This window comes from Molothrus ater, chromosome 4 (assembly GCF_012460135.2).
Source record: "Molothrus ater isolate BHLD 08-10-18 breed brown headed cowbird chromosome 4, BPBGC_Mater_1.1, whole genome shotgun sequence".
NCBI lineage: Eukaryota > Metazoa > Chordata > Aves > Passeriformes > Icteridae > Molothrus > Molothrus ater.
In genome coordinates this window covers 30,279,786-30,296,940 of record NC_050481.2, presented here as the reverse complement: position 1 = coordinate 30,296,940, position 17,155 = coordinate 30,279,786, and the positions used below count along the sequence as shown (strand labels likewise).

The following is a 17,155-nucleotide window of genomic DNA, read 5'->3' as shown; positions in this document are numbered from 1 at the left end:
CAGAAATAATCCCAGGCTAATGCTGTCCTGTAGCTAGTAAAGACAGCAGGTTTGAACCAACTATGTTGCACTGAACTACTTCTAGCTCAGATTGTTTTGTAAACTGTTCACAGCTCAGGCAGGCAGGCAGAGAGAGCGAGGGGTAAAGAAGAGCAGCATGAAGGAGTGGCTGCAAAAGATGAGCTGGCCAAATCCCAGCTACTGCTCAGGAGGACAAGACTTCCTGGAATTAAAAGCAGATAAGTATATGTGGAGAAAGTAGGTGCCTATTTGAAATTTGCACAGATGCATTTGGTTATCCTGCTCACAAATGGAAGTGAAATGTCAGGTGGAGTACCAGAGTACATTTGGAAGAGATTTACAGCCTCTGCCCTTTCACAGCCAACACTTTGCCATGAAGTGCGGGGGTTGCCAGCTCGTTCACACGCTTCACTCTCCATGGAAATGAGGTCCCGTGGAGCCAAACTAAAGACACTCTTCCCAAAAGATTAGCTGTAATGGCTAACGCCCAATATCACCGCGCTTCAACAGTGTATGGCTTTACCCTTGACAACTCACGAGGAAAGCAATACATGAAACCTGTAGCTCCACAGCCCTAAGCATTTGCAAAGTCCCATAGTTTCAGACCCACCCGGGACTGCCCAGCTCAGGCCCGCGCCCTCACCCTGAGGGGGCAGCGCTCGGGCCCCGCTGCAGGCCGGGAGCGGAGCAGCGCCGGCGCCTCTCCCGCAGCGCCACACCGCCCTCTGCCGGCCGCTGTCCGCATCGCGCCGCGCCCTCCGCCGCGGCCGTCGGGGACGCCGCACCCGCGGGATGGCTCCGGCTGGAGGGAGCGCAGTGAGTGAGGTCAGGACAGCAGTGAGTGGGGTCATCGGGTCACACCTGCCGGATCAGGCAGGGCCATCCCAGAGCATGCGGCACAGGGCTGTGTCCACAGAGTTCTTGATTATCTCCAGTGAGGGAGATTCCGCAACCTGTCTGTGCCGCTGCACCATCATCTGCACAGTAAGAGAAATTTTTCCTCATGCTCAGGTGGAACTTCCTGTGCATCAGATTCTGCCCACTGCGTCTTGTCCTGTTGTTTGGCAGCACCGAGCAGAGCCTGGCTCCATTCTCCTGTCACCACCACTTTATATATTTGTACACATTGATGAAGTGACTCGCACTCTCTGCTCCGGCAGCGCCAGCGGGGCTCGAACCCGCGACTCCCGTACGCCGAGCAGAGGGGTTGCCATAAGCCCCGCCCCTCGGCTTTGGCACTCCGTTCATTTCCCTCTTTACCCGTCTCTTCCGGTCCGGCGCGGGAAGGCGCCGGAAGTGGCTCCATAGCGGCCGCGGCCGGGGGACTTCGGCGGCGCCATGGCGGAGGTGAGGGACGAGGGAGGGCCCCGGGAGGGCCCCGCGCGTTCACTCTGTCGCTCCCTTGAGGCGCTCTGGGCGAGACCAGGGAGCGGGAGCGGGTCGGGGCCGGGCGGGAGAAGCGCCGCCCCGCACCCGCCACCGTCGCTGTCCCCCGGCTGGGAAAGGCCGCTGTGGGGATGGTCCGTGGCGGCTCCTCGATCTGCGGCCCCCGCCCAGCTCGGCCCGGGAACAGCGAGGTGCCTGCAGAACGCAGCGGGTGCGGGCCATTGGAGTGTGCGTGTCTGGGGCGGGAGTGAGCTGCGGGTTTGCTTTGCCAGGCTTGTGCCGAATGTGGAATTGGTGCTGCGGGGCATCAGGCACAGCATCGCCAGCCCGTCAGGAGAGGGGATTGTCCGCTCCGATCTGCTCTGGGGCGGCCTCACCTCCAGTGCTGGGTATTGGTTTGGGTACCACAGTATCAGAAAAAGGTGTAAAGGATATGGAGATGAATGGTCTAGAGGGAAAACCTTATGAGGAGTGAATGAGGTCACTTGCCATCTTCAGACTGGAGAAGAGGGTGAAGGGAAACCTCATTTCAGTTTACAGCTTCCTCATGAGAGGGAAGCAGAGGAGCAGGCTCTAATCTGATCTCTGTGTTGACCAGTGACAGAATTCAAGGGAATGGCCTGAAGTTATGTCAGGGGAGGTTTAGGTGGGATATTAGGAAAAGGTTCTTCAACCAGAGGGTGTTTGGGTGCTAGAACAGCTCCCCAGGGCAGTGGTCACAGCAACAAGGCTGACAGAGTTCAATGAACATTTGGACAATGCTCTTGGGCACAGGGTGTGACTCTTGGGGTGTCCTGTGCAGGGCCAGGACTCGATGATCCTTGTGAGCCACTTCCAGCTCAGCACATTCTGTGATTGTGGGGAACTGATGCTGGGGCGTTTTTTCCACCAGAGAGCTACTGACTCTGTTAGCCCATAAGGGAAACCACAAAAAGGGTCTTTTTGTGAGGGTTTGGGAGCACAGCTATGGAGAAAGCCACTGGTTTTATAGGTTGTAGAATCTTTACTGTGGGGTGAATTTCATGCACTTCTGAAGGCACGTGGGGCTATTAGGGTTATAGAAGGAGGTGCAACGACTGCTGCCAGATGCAACACTGCGAGCTGGTGTTTTACAGAAAAGCATCTGTCAAAAATTACTTGCAGAAATTTCTTCCCTGTTGGGGAGACGTTGTGGTACCTACTCCTCTGTTTGTGGTGTCAGCAGCTGCTGTTGTTAGGTAGTAATTAGCCATGTTAACATGAAGTGGTACTGTGCACAGAAATTCATTATTGCTCATGTTCTTTTTACAGTGGTAGCGAGGGAAAATTTACAGGTTTGTTGTTTTTATTTTTTCAGAAAGAATTGATTAATTATTGCCTACATATAAAAACAGAATTGGGAAGGACGTGGGATAGAAATTTTATACTCATGGATTTGTCATATAGATACCAGTGCAGAAAGTTTGATAAAAGTTTTCAGCTTGCTTTTCAAAGTCTTGTAAGTTTTCAAGGAATAGAATATAGTTTTGAATAAACAACTGACACAATGAATTAATTTTTTAGTTTCCAAGAAGATTAGTGTCTTCTGTGAACCGAATGGTTGCATGTCATAGAACTGAGAAATTGCTACTCACTTCAATTTATGTTTCAGTGTTCAGTTTTTCATTTACATCTGTTCAAAATTATTTAAATGCTCCTTTCTTTATTTTAGGAAGTCCAAAAGCATTCTGTGCACACACTTGTGTTCAGATCTTTGAAGAGAACCCATGACATGTTTGTAGCTGATAATGCCAAGCCTATCCCACTGGATGAAGAAAGGTAAGTGCTGCTGCACTCAGTGAAGTTTTAAACTCTGTCAGTGATTGTCAATTTCTGACTCAAGTCAGAAATTCAGATGTTTCTGTACTGTCAACAGTGTAATCTTGAGGGGAGAGAAATATCAGAGTTGTAGAGTAAGTTTTACGACATCCCTGTACAATATTTCAGACCTTGTTAGCGGTTCAGAGTCTGGGGTTCAGTGAGGGTTTTGCTTTCCTCTTGCACAGCCACAAGGTGAAGATGGCCGTGAAGCTGCGCACGGAGTACGGCTCAGTGCTGCACATGCCCACGCTCAAGGAGAACCTGAGGGAGAAGGGAGGCCCCAACACCGGGGATCCTTATGGACACAAGCAGTACTCTGGAAATCAAGGTTAGTGTGCCCTCAGTGCTGAATTTGTCCTTCCTTTTGTCACAGTCTCACTGATGTAAAATCTGCAGAATGCAGTCCAGTGTTAATGTACTGGAGATAAATACAGATATAAAAAAACCCTTTTTTGATTGGTATTGTTCTTGCTAGCGTCCACAGGAGGTAAGTGATTTAGAAAAAGGGGAAAGCTGCTTTTAACAAAGGAGTTATTGGGTGCTGTGGATTTTTTATTGTGATTAGTCGGTGAAAAGAGTAATTTTTGGTAATATTAGTGTGTAACGTACTTAAGTGTTAGAGTTGAATAATGTATTTCTTATGTTTGCAAGTTCATGATTAAGGACATGCTCTTTTTTTTACTTTTGTTTGTTTTGGCATTTTTGTGTGTTGTTTTTTGTTTGGGGTGGGTTTTTTTGTTATTTTAGTTTTGTTTCATAGTATATTTATATATACTATACATTTACTATATGTGTAGTTAACCAGAAAACACTTTATTTCAAATCTGTAGAGTTTTTTTCAGTGTATGTTTTGTGATGTGTAAAACGTGTATGTATTAGTTAGATCTCATATGAAAATTTTTTCCTAAAAATGCTGCCTCGTTTTAGTTGAGGTAGTTGATACTCAGTTGATATTCAGAGTCTGCCCAAGGTGCTCTATTTGTAAGTATTGTGAAAGTGAAGCACGTTGAGAGAGAATGAAAAATCTTTTAAGGACAATCTGACAGCACAGACAACCAACTGACTAGCTTACATTTCAGACACCCGTGCTCCTTGTAGACATGATATGTCCTTCAAAGGCAGTATGAAGATTTTTTTCTTGAGTCCTCTTGATAACAGGTAGCTTCACCATTCAAATTATTTTTTACAGTTGAGTTTTCTAAAATAAAGATAACCAGAACAGATTAAATTAATGAAAATGAGAAATGTCTACGTACATTGAAAGTGATTGCTGCTTTCTTCTGCCGTGTATGATCTGCTCTCTTTTCCTCTATTTGTTGTTTGAGTACATTATAAAATGTAACTATTAATATAACATTCTCTTGCTCTCTAGGGCAAGATGTTGAATATATGGTAACTGGTACTCACCCATACCCATCTGGGCCTGGTAAGTAAAATTTTGCAAGTGTACGTATGGATTTTTTGTGTTCCTGTGTGAACAAGATATCCTTCATCCTAGCAGGAGCAGGCTTCCTCTTGATGTGAATCCCTACTTAATAGTAGTGGAATGTTGCCTGCTTTTCATCTCCAGAGCAGAAAGGTGCAGGTTTCACCACCTTGCTCTGGGGAAGAGACTTGAGGGTGTAATAATTTTAGTGTCTTTTGCTTGTGCTTGTAAGGGTTATGTTTCTGTGTTGTTACATTGGCCATTGCTCATGGCCACTGTTACTGATGGATCCTTCTGTGTTCTTGGAAGAGCTTAGTTTTAGTTGTTGGTCTTTTATTGTGCTTAAGTTTATTATGAGTATAGTGGAAAATCTGTTGTCTTGTTTTATAACTTAACAGATTTGAGTGTTCAGTGGACCTTCAGCCATTAAAAAGCCAGGCAGAGTTGCTTCTAACTATGGGGACAAGAACTGCTCACAGTGGTTTCCATAAGTTCAGTGTTCTTTTAATAGAATCATTTATATCAGGGTGAAAATCAGATTTTCTTTGCTATTTCCTGTTTTAACCTGAATATTTTGCCCAAATACTGAGTTTGTTGTTAACTGACAGAAGTTTGGTTAGGAAAAGAAATAAAGCAATGAGTTAAATTCACCAGTCTGCACCAAAACTTTACAAAGAGTTTTAAATTTTTGTTTTAGACAATGTCAGCTGTTCTTGAGATAAGGTTAAAAATTCTGCATATGTAGCCTGAAATTCTCACTTGAGTAGGACTAAACCTTTTGTAGTTCTGGCACGACTGTGTGATGCCAGACACCGCATAGGGATGGATTATAAATTGTACTAAAGGGCCTAAGTTAGCAAATGCTTCACAAGATCATGTTTATTTCTGTGGTGTTTGGATTTCCATAGCAGTTAAAGCTGGATATAAAGATGGATGCTGCTCCTAATTAGACTTTTTTTTTGTTTCCACTGGCATACTGTTTTATATTCTAGAAATTTTGTACTCACACATGTAGTAGATCAAGATGGAAAGGAAATAAAGATTTCAGTAGATTTGAATTGGATGTGAAAATGTTACTGAAGGATGAGAGTTTATATTACAGGTGTGTCAGGCCCTTGTTTGCAGGTGTATGTGTATATGTGTATAATACACTTTTGAGTTCCTGTTTAAAGGAGTTGTCTTTGTTTCTGACATGTTTTTTTTTTTTTCAAGGTGTGGCTTTGACAGCAGATACTAAAGTCCAGAGGATGCCAAGTGAATCTGCAGCACAGTCCTTAGCTGTAGCACTTCCTGCTTCCCAGTCCAGGTAGTGCTGTGTTACCTCATTGACACTGTTGTCTGTGGGAATTGCAAGGCAAATCAGAAGCTGGGATAAGAGCTACTTGGAGTAATTAGAATATTCCTAAAGGAACTGCTTTTAGTGTGGACAGGCATTGTTTTTCTGTATGCTTTTTATTTTGTATTATCATGAGAGGCAGTGGGTGGAAGTTGGGACAAGAGAAATTTTGTTTAGTTAGAAGAGTGCGAAGCTTTGTGGTATCTGTACCTTGGGGTGGTCAGGTCCTGGACAGGGTGCCAGGAGAAGTTGTGGACTTTCCATCCTGAGAGGTCTACAGCACTCAGCTGGGTACAGCCCTGTGATGATGCCTTATCACTTGGCAGGAGAAAGTCAATTGCAACTCATGAACCATTTTCACTCCCCCCAGGCTGGATGCAAACCGGACAGCTGCTGGTGTGGGTGACATTTACAGGCATGCTGGAATGTCTGAGCGTTCCCAACCTCCTGGCATGGCTGTGGTGAGTCTGTTGCACATCTAACTTGAACAGTATGTGATGTTGACCAGATTGCTTCTAGATCTGTGTGTGTGTGTTGTCTGGAGATCTCCTGACTGACTAAATTTAATCAGTATTGAGAAGGCAGAATGAGAAAGTTTTAGGCTTTGGACAGAGATAAGCTACAAACCAGAAGAGTAACCCTTCTTTTAACTTACAGGCTATGGTGGAAGCTGGTGGAAACAAAAATTCTGCATTAATGCCAAAGAAGGCTCCAACCATGCCCAAACCTCAGTGGCATCCACCTTGGAAGCTGTACAGAGTAAGTTAGAAATTATATGACACGAACATGCATATAAAAGTAAACATACTCTATGTAAGACCTCAAATCATAATTTTTGTTCTCATTCACAAAAATATAATCAAGTATGATTTAAAAATGTAATCAGAAAGTGATCACAACTAAGTTATGTATCCACACAGTCTCTCTTTGAACCTCTCTTTTACTCTCATAGCTGTGTTATGATAAATTTGGTGGACGGTTTGCTGTATTTCTGCCTAAGAAGCTTCATTGTGTTTTAAATCTTTTGAAATGAGCTGTATGACAATACCTGAAACATGACATCCAGTGAAACTAGTTATGAGGTTTGATTTTAGCTGTCTGACTTTGGAAAAATTAGAGAAACGGGCTGCTGAAAGCAAAGCATGTGTTGACAGAGTATTTCTTATGAGATCAGGCTCCATTATTTTATTATTGGAAAGTGTCCAACTCTCATATTACTCCTCTTTTGGGGAAAAGAAGGTGATGGTGTGCTTTAAGAGGTTATTATATAGAAATATGATTTAATAGCCAATGTTTTTATAATTGTTCTTTGTATAAGCACTATACAGCAGCAGAAGGAATCTGTGCTCAAATACAGTCTTTCTCTGCAAAGCTTCAAGTGTTCAGCCTCAGTGTTATGGACTCTCAAAGGATGTGAAAAAGTTGCTTACACAAATAAGGTCTTTACATATTGCAGCTTCCCCAAGTCTGGTGTATGTAAATTTCTAGTTTTCTCTAACTGAAGTAGAAATCAGGCTGTCTTCAGATCTGATTTCACATTTGACTTTTCTTGGTAAATACTAGCAAATTTCAGTGTTGGAGAAGGAAAATTGCATCAAAAGTTATTGTATTATTTCTGATATAATTTTTTTGTTTTGTTTTTTCTGAAGGTTATCAGTGGTCATCTGGGCTGGGTGAGATGCATTGCAGTAGAACCAGGAAATCAGTGGTTTGTTACTGGCTCTGCTGATAGAACCATAAAGGTAAGAGGTTGGAAGAAATGACTGACAAAGTTTGCAGGGGGTGGGGTTTTTTGGTGCCCTTTTTATTTAAAAATGTTTCCAGCCCTTGGAAACAATTTCTTGTTTACTGTTTGCAGAATGATGAACTGCAGAACATTTTTTTCTTTTGTTACCTTGTCATGAAGGATTTGTGGAGTAGCTCTAGTTCTTTTCTTGAGATTTCATTTATTATGTGGTAGTATCTGGGGAGCAAGCATTTATGTGACTGTACTTTTAACTTACATGTCAGCAGGGTCAGTTACATCTGGACTGTTTACCCAGCTTCACTGTGTAGCTTTTTCCTGTCTACCTTAAAATACCTATTTTGGTGCAGATTTGGGACCTTGCTAGTGGCAAATTGAAATTGTCTTTGACGGGACACATCAGTACCGTACGTGGGGTGATAGTAAGTGCAAGAAGTCCATACCTCTTTTCTTGTGGAGAAGACAAACAAGTGAAATGCTGGGATCTTGAATACAATAAGGTAAGCTGCAGTTTCTTTAATTGAAGAATTAGCGGTTGCAAATACAAAAATCAAAGTATTTAGAATATTCTTTTCAATTATTGGTTTGTGTGGTTTTTATTCATCTAGGTTATCAGACATTACCATGGTCATCTAAGTGCTGTTTATGGCTTAGACTTGCATCCAACAATAGATGTGCTGGTGACATGCAGCAGGGATTCAACAGCACGAGTAAGTATAGCATTGTTGTGTTTGAACATCTTGATGTGTGTATTTCAATACCGTCATTTGTCACTTAACAAAAGTTATCATCATTTTACATGAAATGCTAAGGTGATTTGTGTTAGCTTTGTCTTATATTGCTTGAATTATCCATATGCCTGGAAGGTCACTGGCAGGTTCCTGCTCCACTTGAAATTTGCCGGCTGAGGCAGTTCTGTAATATATAGTTGGGTGAAAAATACCACCTAAATTCCATTTTTTAATCTGTAGGACTATGGCAAGGAAATTATGTAATCAATGACAGTGCCTGAAATACATTGAATATGCACCTGTTACTGACCTCTGACGTATTTCCTGTAATTTCATAGATTTGGGATGTAAGGACAAAAGCCAGTGTGCACACACTGTCAGGACACACAAATGCAGTAGCAACTGTGAAATGCCAAGCTGCAGAACCACAAATTATTACAGGTATAGTAGGTGTAGTTTCATGAGTAACATGATTGAAAAACCTAATGGTGAATGTGTTTGTTCAGTAATTGTGTGATGTTCATAATGTTATCTTGATTAATTTACTCAAGTCTTGTACTAGTTTCTGTTGAAAATGGGCCATGCAATGGTTATTACATACTGTTAGTGGTATGTTTAAGCAGATATGGCTTTGCATTGTTTGAATGCTTTTCTGCACTTCCTTTTTTTCTGGTGTTTTCATTTGTGTTATAACATGTATTGAGACTTGCATTTTCTGTGATATTTCAGTTAAGGAGTGTCCAATACTGTGGTTAAGTGTTCATCTTCATTCCCATTATGTCAAAATCCAGCTTTGCAGTGTAACTTCTTAGTTCTTGGATTTAAGACTGAGTAAAAATCAAAATCTTTTCTAAACTGCAGATCTTTAGCAATCTGGCATCATCTTCATCTGAGGTGGCATTAGTACAATATTTATGTCTCTCTCACATCATTCTGGCTGCCTTAGCAAAGTAATGATTATGATAAAATCAAGGTGATGGTTTCTACTGTTTTTTTTAAATTTTCTCCTCATTGTAGGCAGTCATGATACTACCATACGGCTCTGGGACTTGGTGGCAGGAAAAACTCGTGTTACTTTAACAAATCATAAGAAATCTGTAAGAGCAGTAGTGCTACATCCAAGACAGTAAGTTTTCGTTATTCTGATACACTTTCACAGTTTATTGACAATCTTGAAGAGAGCCAATGTGAATGATGATCTAGAATGGTAGAGCATAATAATGTGAGAAACTAAGGCACTTAGGATGATGCAAAAATGTCCATATCAATTATCAGATACATTTTACTGCACTGATTGTGCTTCCCTAGTATTGGCATTGGTGTACATTAGCAATCCTGAGAATGCCTTATATCCCACGGAGTTGCTTATGTGTGTGCCTTTCATTCAGTCCTTAAAATTCGGTGATACAGTGTTCGTAAGGCTAATAATAAATATGTAACTGAATGGTTGTGAGCAGGAATTGCAGTACTTTTGTAATGGGCCAATGCACACATGTGATTAATGCTAAAGGAGACAGTGATTAATAGAGTGGTCTTTCTTTTGAATCTGTGGTTCACTGCACAAGACATTTCAATCTAACTGGCCTTAAAAAAACTTAGTGTGAGAATTGGAGCTTTGAAGCCAATGTTCTTGGAATTGCTCTGAATTTAGATGCTGTATTTTGAGGCACAACAGTTGCCTGTTTGGATCCCCGTTAAAATAGTGGACATTACTTCTGTGCCTTTAATATTTTAAAATTACATTCTGTCATTTCTATCAGAAATTCAGCATCTTTGATATGAATAAACTCTGTTCCAGTGTGTGTCTGAAAAATTGCGTAGCCTGTTAGCTATAGAAAAAGCCTCTATTTTACTTACATTCTGAAAAAAAAGTAGTTCAGGGTTCAACTTCATTGATAATACCTTTCTGAAAATAAACTTGAAGTGTTCTTGTCAAATGGTAGCAACTGTCAGTCTACAGTTCAGTATTACTATTTTTTTTAATGTTGTGGTATTTTCTCATAATACTCAACTTTTTTATTTGTGGTATCTTTTAAATAGACAGCAAATTCTCTGGATATTGTGGCAAATGAAAGTATTTCTGCAGGCTTTTGTATGTGCTACTCAAATAACCATGTAACTGCTTGCACATGTTAAAATGAAGGAAATTTTTATTTTGGGGTGACTCAGTGGAAGAAATTATCTTTCTTAGTTACATTTTTGCAGGGCTTTTTCCTTGCTCATGTAGTTTTGGAAGACTAGGCATTAGCCTATGCTTGAGGTTTGTTGCCTTTTTATCCTGTTACCTTTGCTGGTGATGCCCTGATACCTGAAAATTTGCCAGAATAACAACTGAAGAGAACTTAATGTGCTTTTTAAATATTTGTTTGCATATTAAATCCTACGGCATACAGGATGTTATAAAGTTTAGTTTATGAAGAGGAAAGAAAGCAGTAGGAGTAGGTAATTCATGACTTCATAAAATTGCTTAATTTCATGTGAAATAAACATGTCAGAAAAGCAGTTTTAATATTAAGTAATTTTGCAACTAGCATTTAGCAGTAGTTTTAATGAAGGACATTTGCTCTCACTACAGCTATTTTGAGCTTTAATATACTGTGTTTATTTTCTTTCAGTTACACATTTGCATCTGGTTCTCCAGATAATATTAAGCAGTGGAAATTCCCAGATGGAAACTTCATCCAGAATCTGTCTGGTCACAATGCTATTATAAACACACTGGCTGTAAATTCCGATGGTGTTCTGGTCTCAGGAGGTAAAAATGAGAAATACACATTCCTCTCCTCTCCCCTATGCACATATGGCTGGAGGTCCTTAGGCAGAGATGCTCATGGAGCTCTGCTTTTCCTAGGCCTGACAGGCTGCTGCGGGGACACCATTTCATTTTGTACTGAGCAGGGCCACTTTCATGACCTTGGATGTTTCTGAGCTGCATGCAACTAAAATAAATTTGAAGGACTTCTAATGTACTGCATGGGAGAGGTTTCTCTTCTCAGCTGGCTGCTGCTGCAAGGCTCCAGAGTCCATCTTTCATGATCTGCTGGTCATATTAGTGCCTCCTCTGGAGTTAGCTGCATGTTGAGGCAGTGACACTGGCTAGCAGATGTAGAAGCATCTTGCTAAAGCTAAATGGGAATAAGGCTCTTGGTCCAATGTGCCCTTAGTCCTGTAGGCTGGGGATGTGGGGTAAGATGGAAATATGCTAAGCAGGAATTGGGAAACAGCCAATTACATTGTCACCTTACTCCGGTTATGTTTCCATCTATGTGTGAAAGGAGCCCTTGATTTTAAAATTTGCATAAAGCTGTGTTTAACAAATGGCTCATCTCCAGTAAGAACAAGAACTTCACAAAATACTGGAATGGACTTACATTTCATTATTATTATTTGAAGACACTTTCAGAATGTCCTTTTATGACTTTTTATGTTAATAGTAGCTGAGTCTTAAAAAACACCTTCTCCACATAAAAAAACCTATGATCATTTTACTGATATTAATTGTGACTTTTAAAAAGTTAAGATTTGAGTATCAATTCTCCCCTTTACATCCTAACACTATCTACAGCAGCTTCAGAGAAGGTGATGCTGAATCAAAATAAGTTGATTTTACCTTGGAGTTTTCTGCTGTAGAAACACCCTTCTTGAAATATCTGGATTTCTAGTCTAGCTGGCAGCTGTGGAGAAATTTAATTCTTAATAGATCTGTTTTGGCTAGGTAATGCTTTTGAAGGGTATTGGGTTTTCTAACTGACAAGTTTTTTTAACAGTATCCTACTGAATAGAGCGTTCAGATTGCTGTGAATGCTCTGTAGCTGATGCCAGTAGCAGCAACACTGGAGGTGGTTTAAACTGGATTTGGAATAAAATCTCAGCAAACATTAAACCTACTTTGCATTAAGTCAATGTTCTAATCTCTTTGGGAGGATGATGCCTCCTCATTCAACTTCAGTGGAGCTACTGAGCAGGGAGCTTGATTTTCAGAATACCCATCATTACTGTGCCTCCAAAGCAACTTGTGCAATTGCCCTGTGATGTAGTGTATCATCTCTCTGGGTTATCTGATGAAAATCTGGATGAGATTCTGAGAAGGAAAACAGCAGAAAACAGGAAAATTTATAGGATGTACTGTGCTATTCTACATGAATGTGGTGTGATGTATTCCTGATGTATTTACTAATTGTTCATGATGCTGGTTTTAAAAAACTGATAGAAATTAACTGGTTTGTTTGTTGTAGCTGATAATGGCACTATGCACCTTTGGGACTGGAGAACTGGATACAATTTCCAGAGAGTACATGCAGCTGTACAGCCAGGTTCTTTGGACAGTGAATCAGGAATATTTGCTTGTGTTTTTGACCAGTCGGAAAGCAGATTGCTAACAGCTGAAGCTGATAAAACCATAAAAGTGTACAAAGAAGATGATACTGCGGTAAGTCAAAAAGTCTTTTTAAAGTATTTTCATAAAATCAGAAAAATTCAGACAAATATAACACATATCTGTAGGGGACATTTTCATACTTACATAATCCATTTTGTTGAAGTTTGAAAGAAATCTCTGTATTAGCATTAACAGGACAGTAGCTTTTTTCTGCATTCCTAATTATTGTTATATGCTGTAGTACAAATAAGTGTCAGGTCTGTGAACTCTTCTGTAAAAGGCTTTTTGGTGAAGTTTGGAGAAATCTGAATACAATCATGTACATTGGGTTTTGAACCCAGGGGGCAACTATGTGTGGTAGTATTGATAAAAATATGGGAATCAGCAAAAGGATTACGCTTTGAAGGTTTATTGTACTTATTTATATGATTTGGATTAGTTATTGGCCTTGACGGTTTTTAGAATTTGAAGTCAAGAGCTTATTTTCAAACTGTTATTCTAAAATATGAATTAATTTACCAGTGGAGAGGACAACAGATGATTGTATAGTTTATCAGTGTATGTCTTCAATATAAAGAATATAAGAATTTTGATTAAACCTTGGAATTTTGCACTGAATTAGACTAGGAGTAACTCTTAGATATAAAGAATCAGGAATTTTTTATCAGTTTTAAAGCTGGGCAAAATACACTCCATGACATTTGCCAATACCGATGTAGATATGTCTGGAAGGCCTGTCACTGGCAGCTCCTGCTCATGTGCTTTGATAACCAGAGTGTTGTTTTGGAAATGCCACTGGCAACCTGATCATTTTCCTTGCTGGAAAAAAGAAAGACAAGTACAGAAAAAGTATTGCTATGTACTTCAGACAGTGAGATGATAGAAAATTTAATTTGAGTAAATTTATTACATTGTAGATTAGGTATTAATAATGCCACTTGTGAAATAGAGTACATATACTAAACCTCAATCATAGGTGAGTTTCAAGTTTAAAATAAAAATCCTTATGAGATTATTTTTTTTTCCCTTTAGACTGAAGAAACCCATCCGGTCAGCTGGAAACCAGAAATTATCAAGAGAAAGCGATTTTAGTGTGGCAACATACTACTTCTGTAATTTTGTTTTGGCTTTCCTGAGAGCATTCAGTCAGATTTTGTTCTGCCTAGAACAGCAGAGCAAGAAGTCAGCTAAGTCATTGCTATTTCAACATGTTTTATAATAAATTTTATTTCTCTTTCCTTTTGTCTTTTTTTGTTGCAATTCCAGCAAACCAGTTGAATCTTAACTTCGTGAAGCATGTATAGTTCATGAAAAAGATAGGTGTGCAGCTGGTTAATTTTTTAGGCTTACATTCAATAGGTTCTTATAAAAATATTTTGATGAGCTAAGTTGTCTGAAACACCCTTGCTTGACCTCAAAAGTTAATCACAAATTTATGCATAGAAGTCATCTTCTGGAAGTTCTTTGGAGACACTTTCAGATTTTAGACCAATATTGTTTATTGTACATAGGCTAAGTCTATACTAAATTAGAGTTACTGAGTAATTTACAAAAAAGCAGGACAACACAATAATAAGGTAGTTTACTTTATAAACACGGCCACTGAACATTGCTGGTGCTGTGTTATTGAAGGAAATGGATCTTCAGAGTGTATCTTTCCCCAGGGAAGTGTTCAAATGGAAGCACTCATCTTCACTTAGTTGTTTCAGAGTGGGCCTTCTGTAGCAAGGACTGCTGTCAAATCACTTTGTTTGCAGGACAAGTTGACTTTCTTTGTAGATGAACTGTTTGCTTTTTCCAGTTATCTAAAGCATATATGACAGTAGAGCGCCATGAACTTTTAAAGCTCCACTAGAGGAAAAGCTCTTAACTCATTTAAGCCTTATTTTACAGGTTGCTGTCTTCCCACAATCTTAGGAAGGAATTTAAGATAAACTGTTACTGAAAGGTAGTTTGTACTTCTGGAGGGACAAATCTTTGATTGGCTCTATGAATAGTCACGTAACAAGCAGTAAACATGTAAACTCCTTGCTACTGCTACCTCTGATGTCTGTGCTGCTCTAAAGTACTTTCTCTTCACAGGGCAGTAGAGAAAATCATTGTCATCTGGCCATTCTGTTACTGGCAAATTTGCTAGCAGGGTGAATAGCTGCACTGGCAAGTGTTAATAGCTGCATTGGCTAGAGAATTGCTCTGTGGCCTCACTGATATCAAGCATTGATGTCAAGCAGTTCACAATAATTATTTCTATTCTCTAGCAGTTTGACTTTGTTCAAATCTAGGATTTGTGTTAGAGAAGTGAGTTACTCATTTGCAATGTAATTTACAAAAAGCTAGTAAAATTATGTGTTGTTTATATTATGACAATTTTTGTCTTTTTTATGATACATAGGAGGTCTTGTATTTATAATCTGAATGTCTGACAGTCATTTTAGGGGAGTCCAGGCTGCATAAATAACTGAATTTTAGTTGACAGCTACTATCAGAAGCAACTTCACAAAATAGGAAAGGGAATATTTGATATTTAGGAGTTGGATTAAGCATCTTTTATTTGAGTGGTAATTTGAATTTTTCTGGATCTTAATTACAGTTCTTTCCATGTAACTAATATAACAGTTAAAAATCCAGATTGTGGCTTATGCATGTATACAGCTACTAATGCTTCATTCCAGAAATCAGTGAATTATTGGTGTTATGCAGATCTTTTTTGCTCACAGTGAAATCCTGTTTAGGAAACCAGAGCAGAGAGAAACAACTTAACTTGAAAAGAGGTGGGATTGCTGAGGATTTTTTTTATTCCATTTTGTTTTGGGGGTTTTCTTAAGTGTCTTTTTTTTTTTTTTTGATAGTTTGGAATGAGGAAGGAGAAATTACTTCTCTAGCTATGGGCCACAGTTCTAGCATGTCTTTTCTGTACTGGCACTTTACTTTAGAAACTGCATTTATTTCACTTTTTATAATTTTGAAGAGAGATCAGAAAGTCTCCTTAAGAACCTGTGTTTCTTCTCTGGACTTCTGCAGGAATCTGATATCTTGGGACAGTGGTTATGAGAGCTTTTTTTTTTGTGCCCTCAGTAAAGATTTTGTTTATACATTAAAGGCCGTGCACTATTACTTGGGATAATATGTTTCATTTTTGACCCTAGGATAGGCTGCCCCAGTTCTAAGTGTAATTTTTTTTAAGTGTATTCTTGAACATTTGATTGACTTGTTTGTTCCTTCCCAGCAGTTTTTTCTTCCCTTTGACAGTAATGTGAATATCATCACATGTTTTTATGTAAGTATTGTTCGTGGTGCATCAGGATTATCAGATTTCATCAAAGTACTTCTCTGGATAGGCTGAGTAAGCCTGGATAGTCAGTTGTGACACACATAGGCCTGATTGTGTAGGATACACAGTGACATTAGATTTGTCCATGTCAGTCATAAGGTGAAGCAAAAGAGGAGGATCTGATCTACTGGATGGATTATCCATGCTTCTGGAAAGGGTCACAGTGCAATGTCAGTTTAAGTAATCTTGAATGGGAGTCTAATCACAGAAAATAATTGCTGTACTTAATTTCATAAAATTTGATGTTGTCTTCTCTATAGGCTCAAATAATTTCTACCACAAACCCTGAGATTTGTTTTATACTGTGTATAAAATTGCAGAGCAGTGAGGAGATGGGTTTTGTTTGTAAAATAAAAAAGTGTAACTGGTAAAAGTGATGAATTTTTCAGATTAGTCTTTGCTGATACTGAGGCATACAGTGTAAGCTGTGCAGCTACAACGCTGTTGTGTTGCTGGCAGCATGAGAGTGGTGCAGAACAATATGTATTTGGCAGCTGAAAGGCTCACAGAAACAAGTGTCTAACAGCAGCTTCTTTTTAGTTTTGTTGGATTGGAATGAAAGTGCTATACCTGATGTAAGTGACAGCAATTTAGCAATCAATAAAACCTTCCATACAATATGAATTCATGTCTTTTTTCCATTAAGGTTTTTATAGTAAGGAGAGCAAAAAACAACTGTATTGAAGTGAAAGTAATTCAGTATCGACGTGGACTGTTTCCCATAGCACAGTAACAAATATTTTTGCACATCAGCTGTAATGGGAAGTGAGAAACTATTGATTGCTGTTCTATGCAGAGCTTCCTGTCTGCATGAAGGGATTAGCAAAACAGATACAGAATTGTTCATGCATTTTCTCTAGCGTGTTTTTATAAAACACAGAAACACCTCTGGAGTTAAGTATGAGTTCTAGGATGAGTTCTGGGTGAGAGCTTTGTGGCAGGATCATCCCTTAGGTGTTACTG

General features: G+C 39.7%; 1 protein-coding gene across 1 annotated transcript; it reads left to right on the top strand.

Annotated features, from left to right (window-relative positions):
• Nucleotides 1–1,299: 1,299 nt before the first annotated feature.
• Nucleotides 1,300–16,816, top strand: PLRG1 (pleiotropic regulator 1). Its single transcript, XM_036382262.1, has 15 exons — nucleotides 1,300–1,368; nucleotides 3,098–3,204; nucleotides 3,432–3,574; nucleotides 4,619–4,672; nucleotides 5,885–5,978; nucleotides 6,379–6,469; nucleotides 6,666–6,767; nucleotides 7,658–7,750; nucleotides 8,103–8,252; nucleotides 8,361–8,462; nucleotides 8,822–8,924; nucleotides 9,501–9,609; nucleotides 11,099–11,238; nucleotides 12,719–12,912; nucleotides 13,894–16,816. The coding sequence occupies exons 1-15, from the start codon at nucleotides 1,360–1,362 to the stop codon at nucleotides 13,951–13,953; spliced, it is 1,551 nt and encodes a 516-aa protein (XP_036238155.1). The 5' UTR covers nucleotides 1,300–1,359; the 3' UTR covers nucleotides 13,954–16,816.
• The last annotated feature ends 339 nt before the right edge of the window (nucleotides 16,817–17,155 follow it).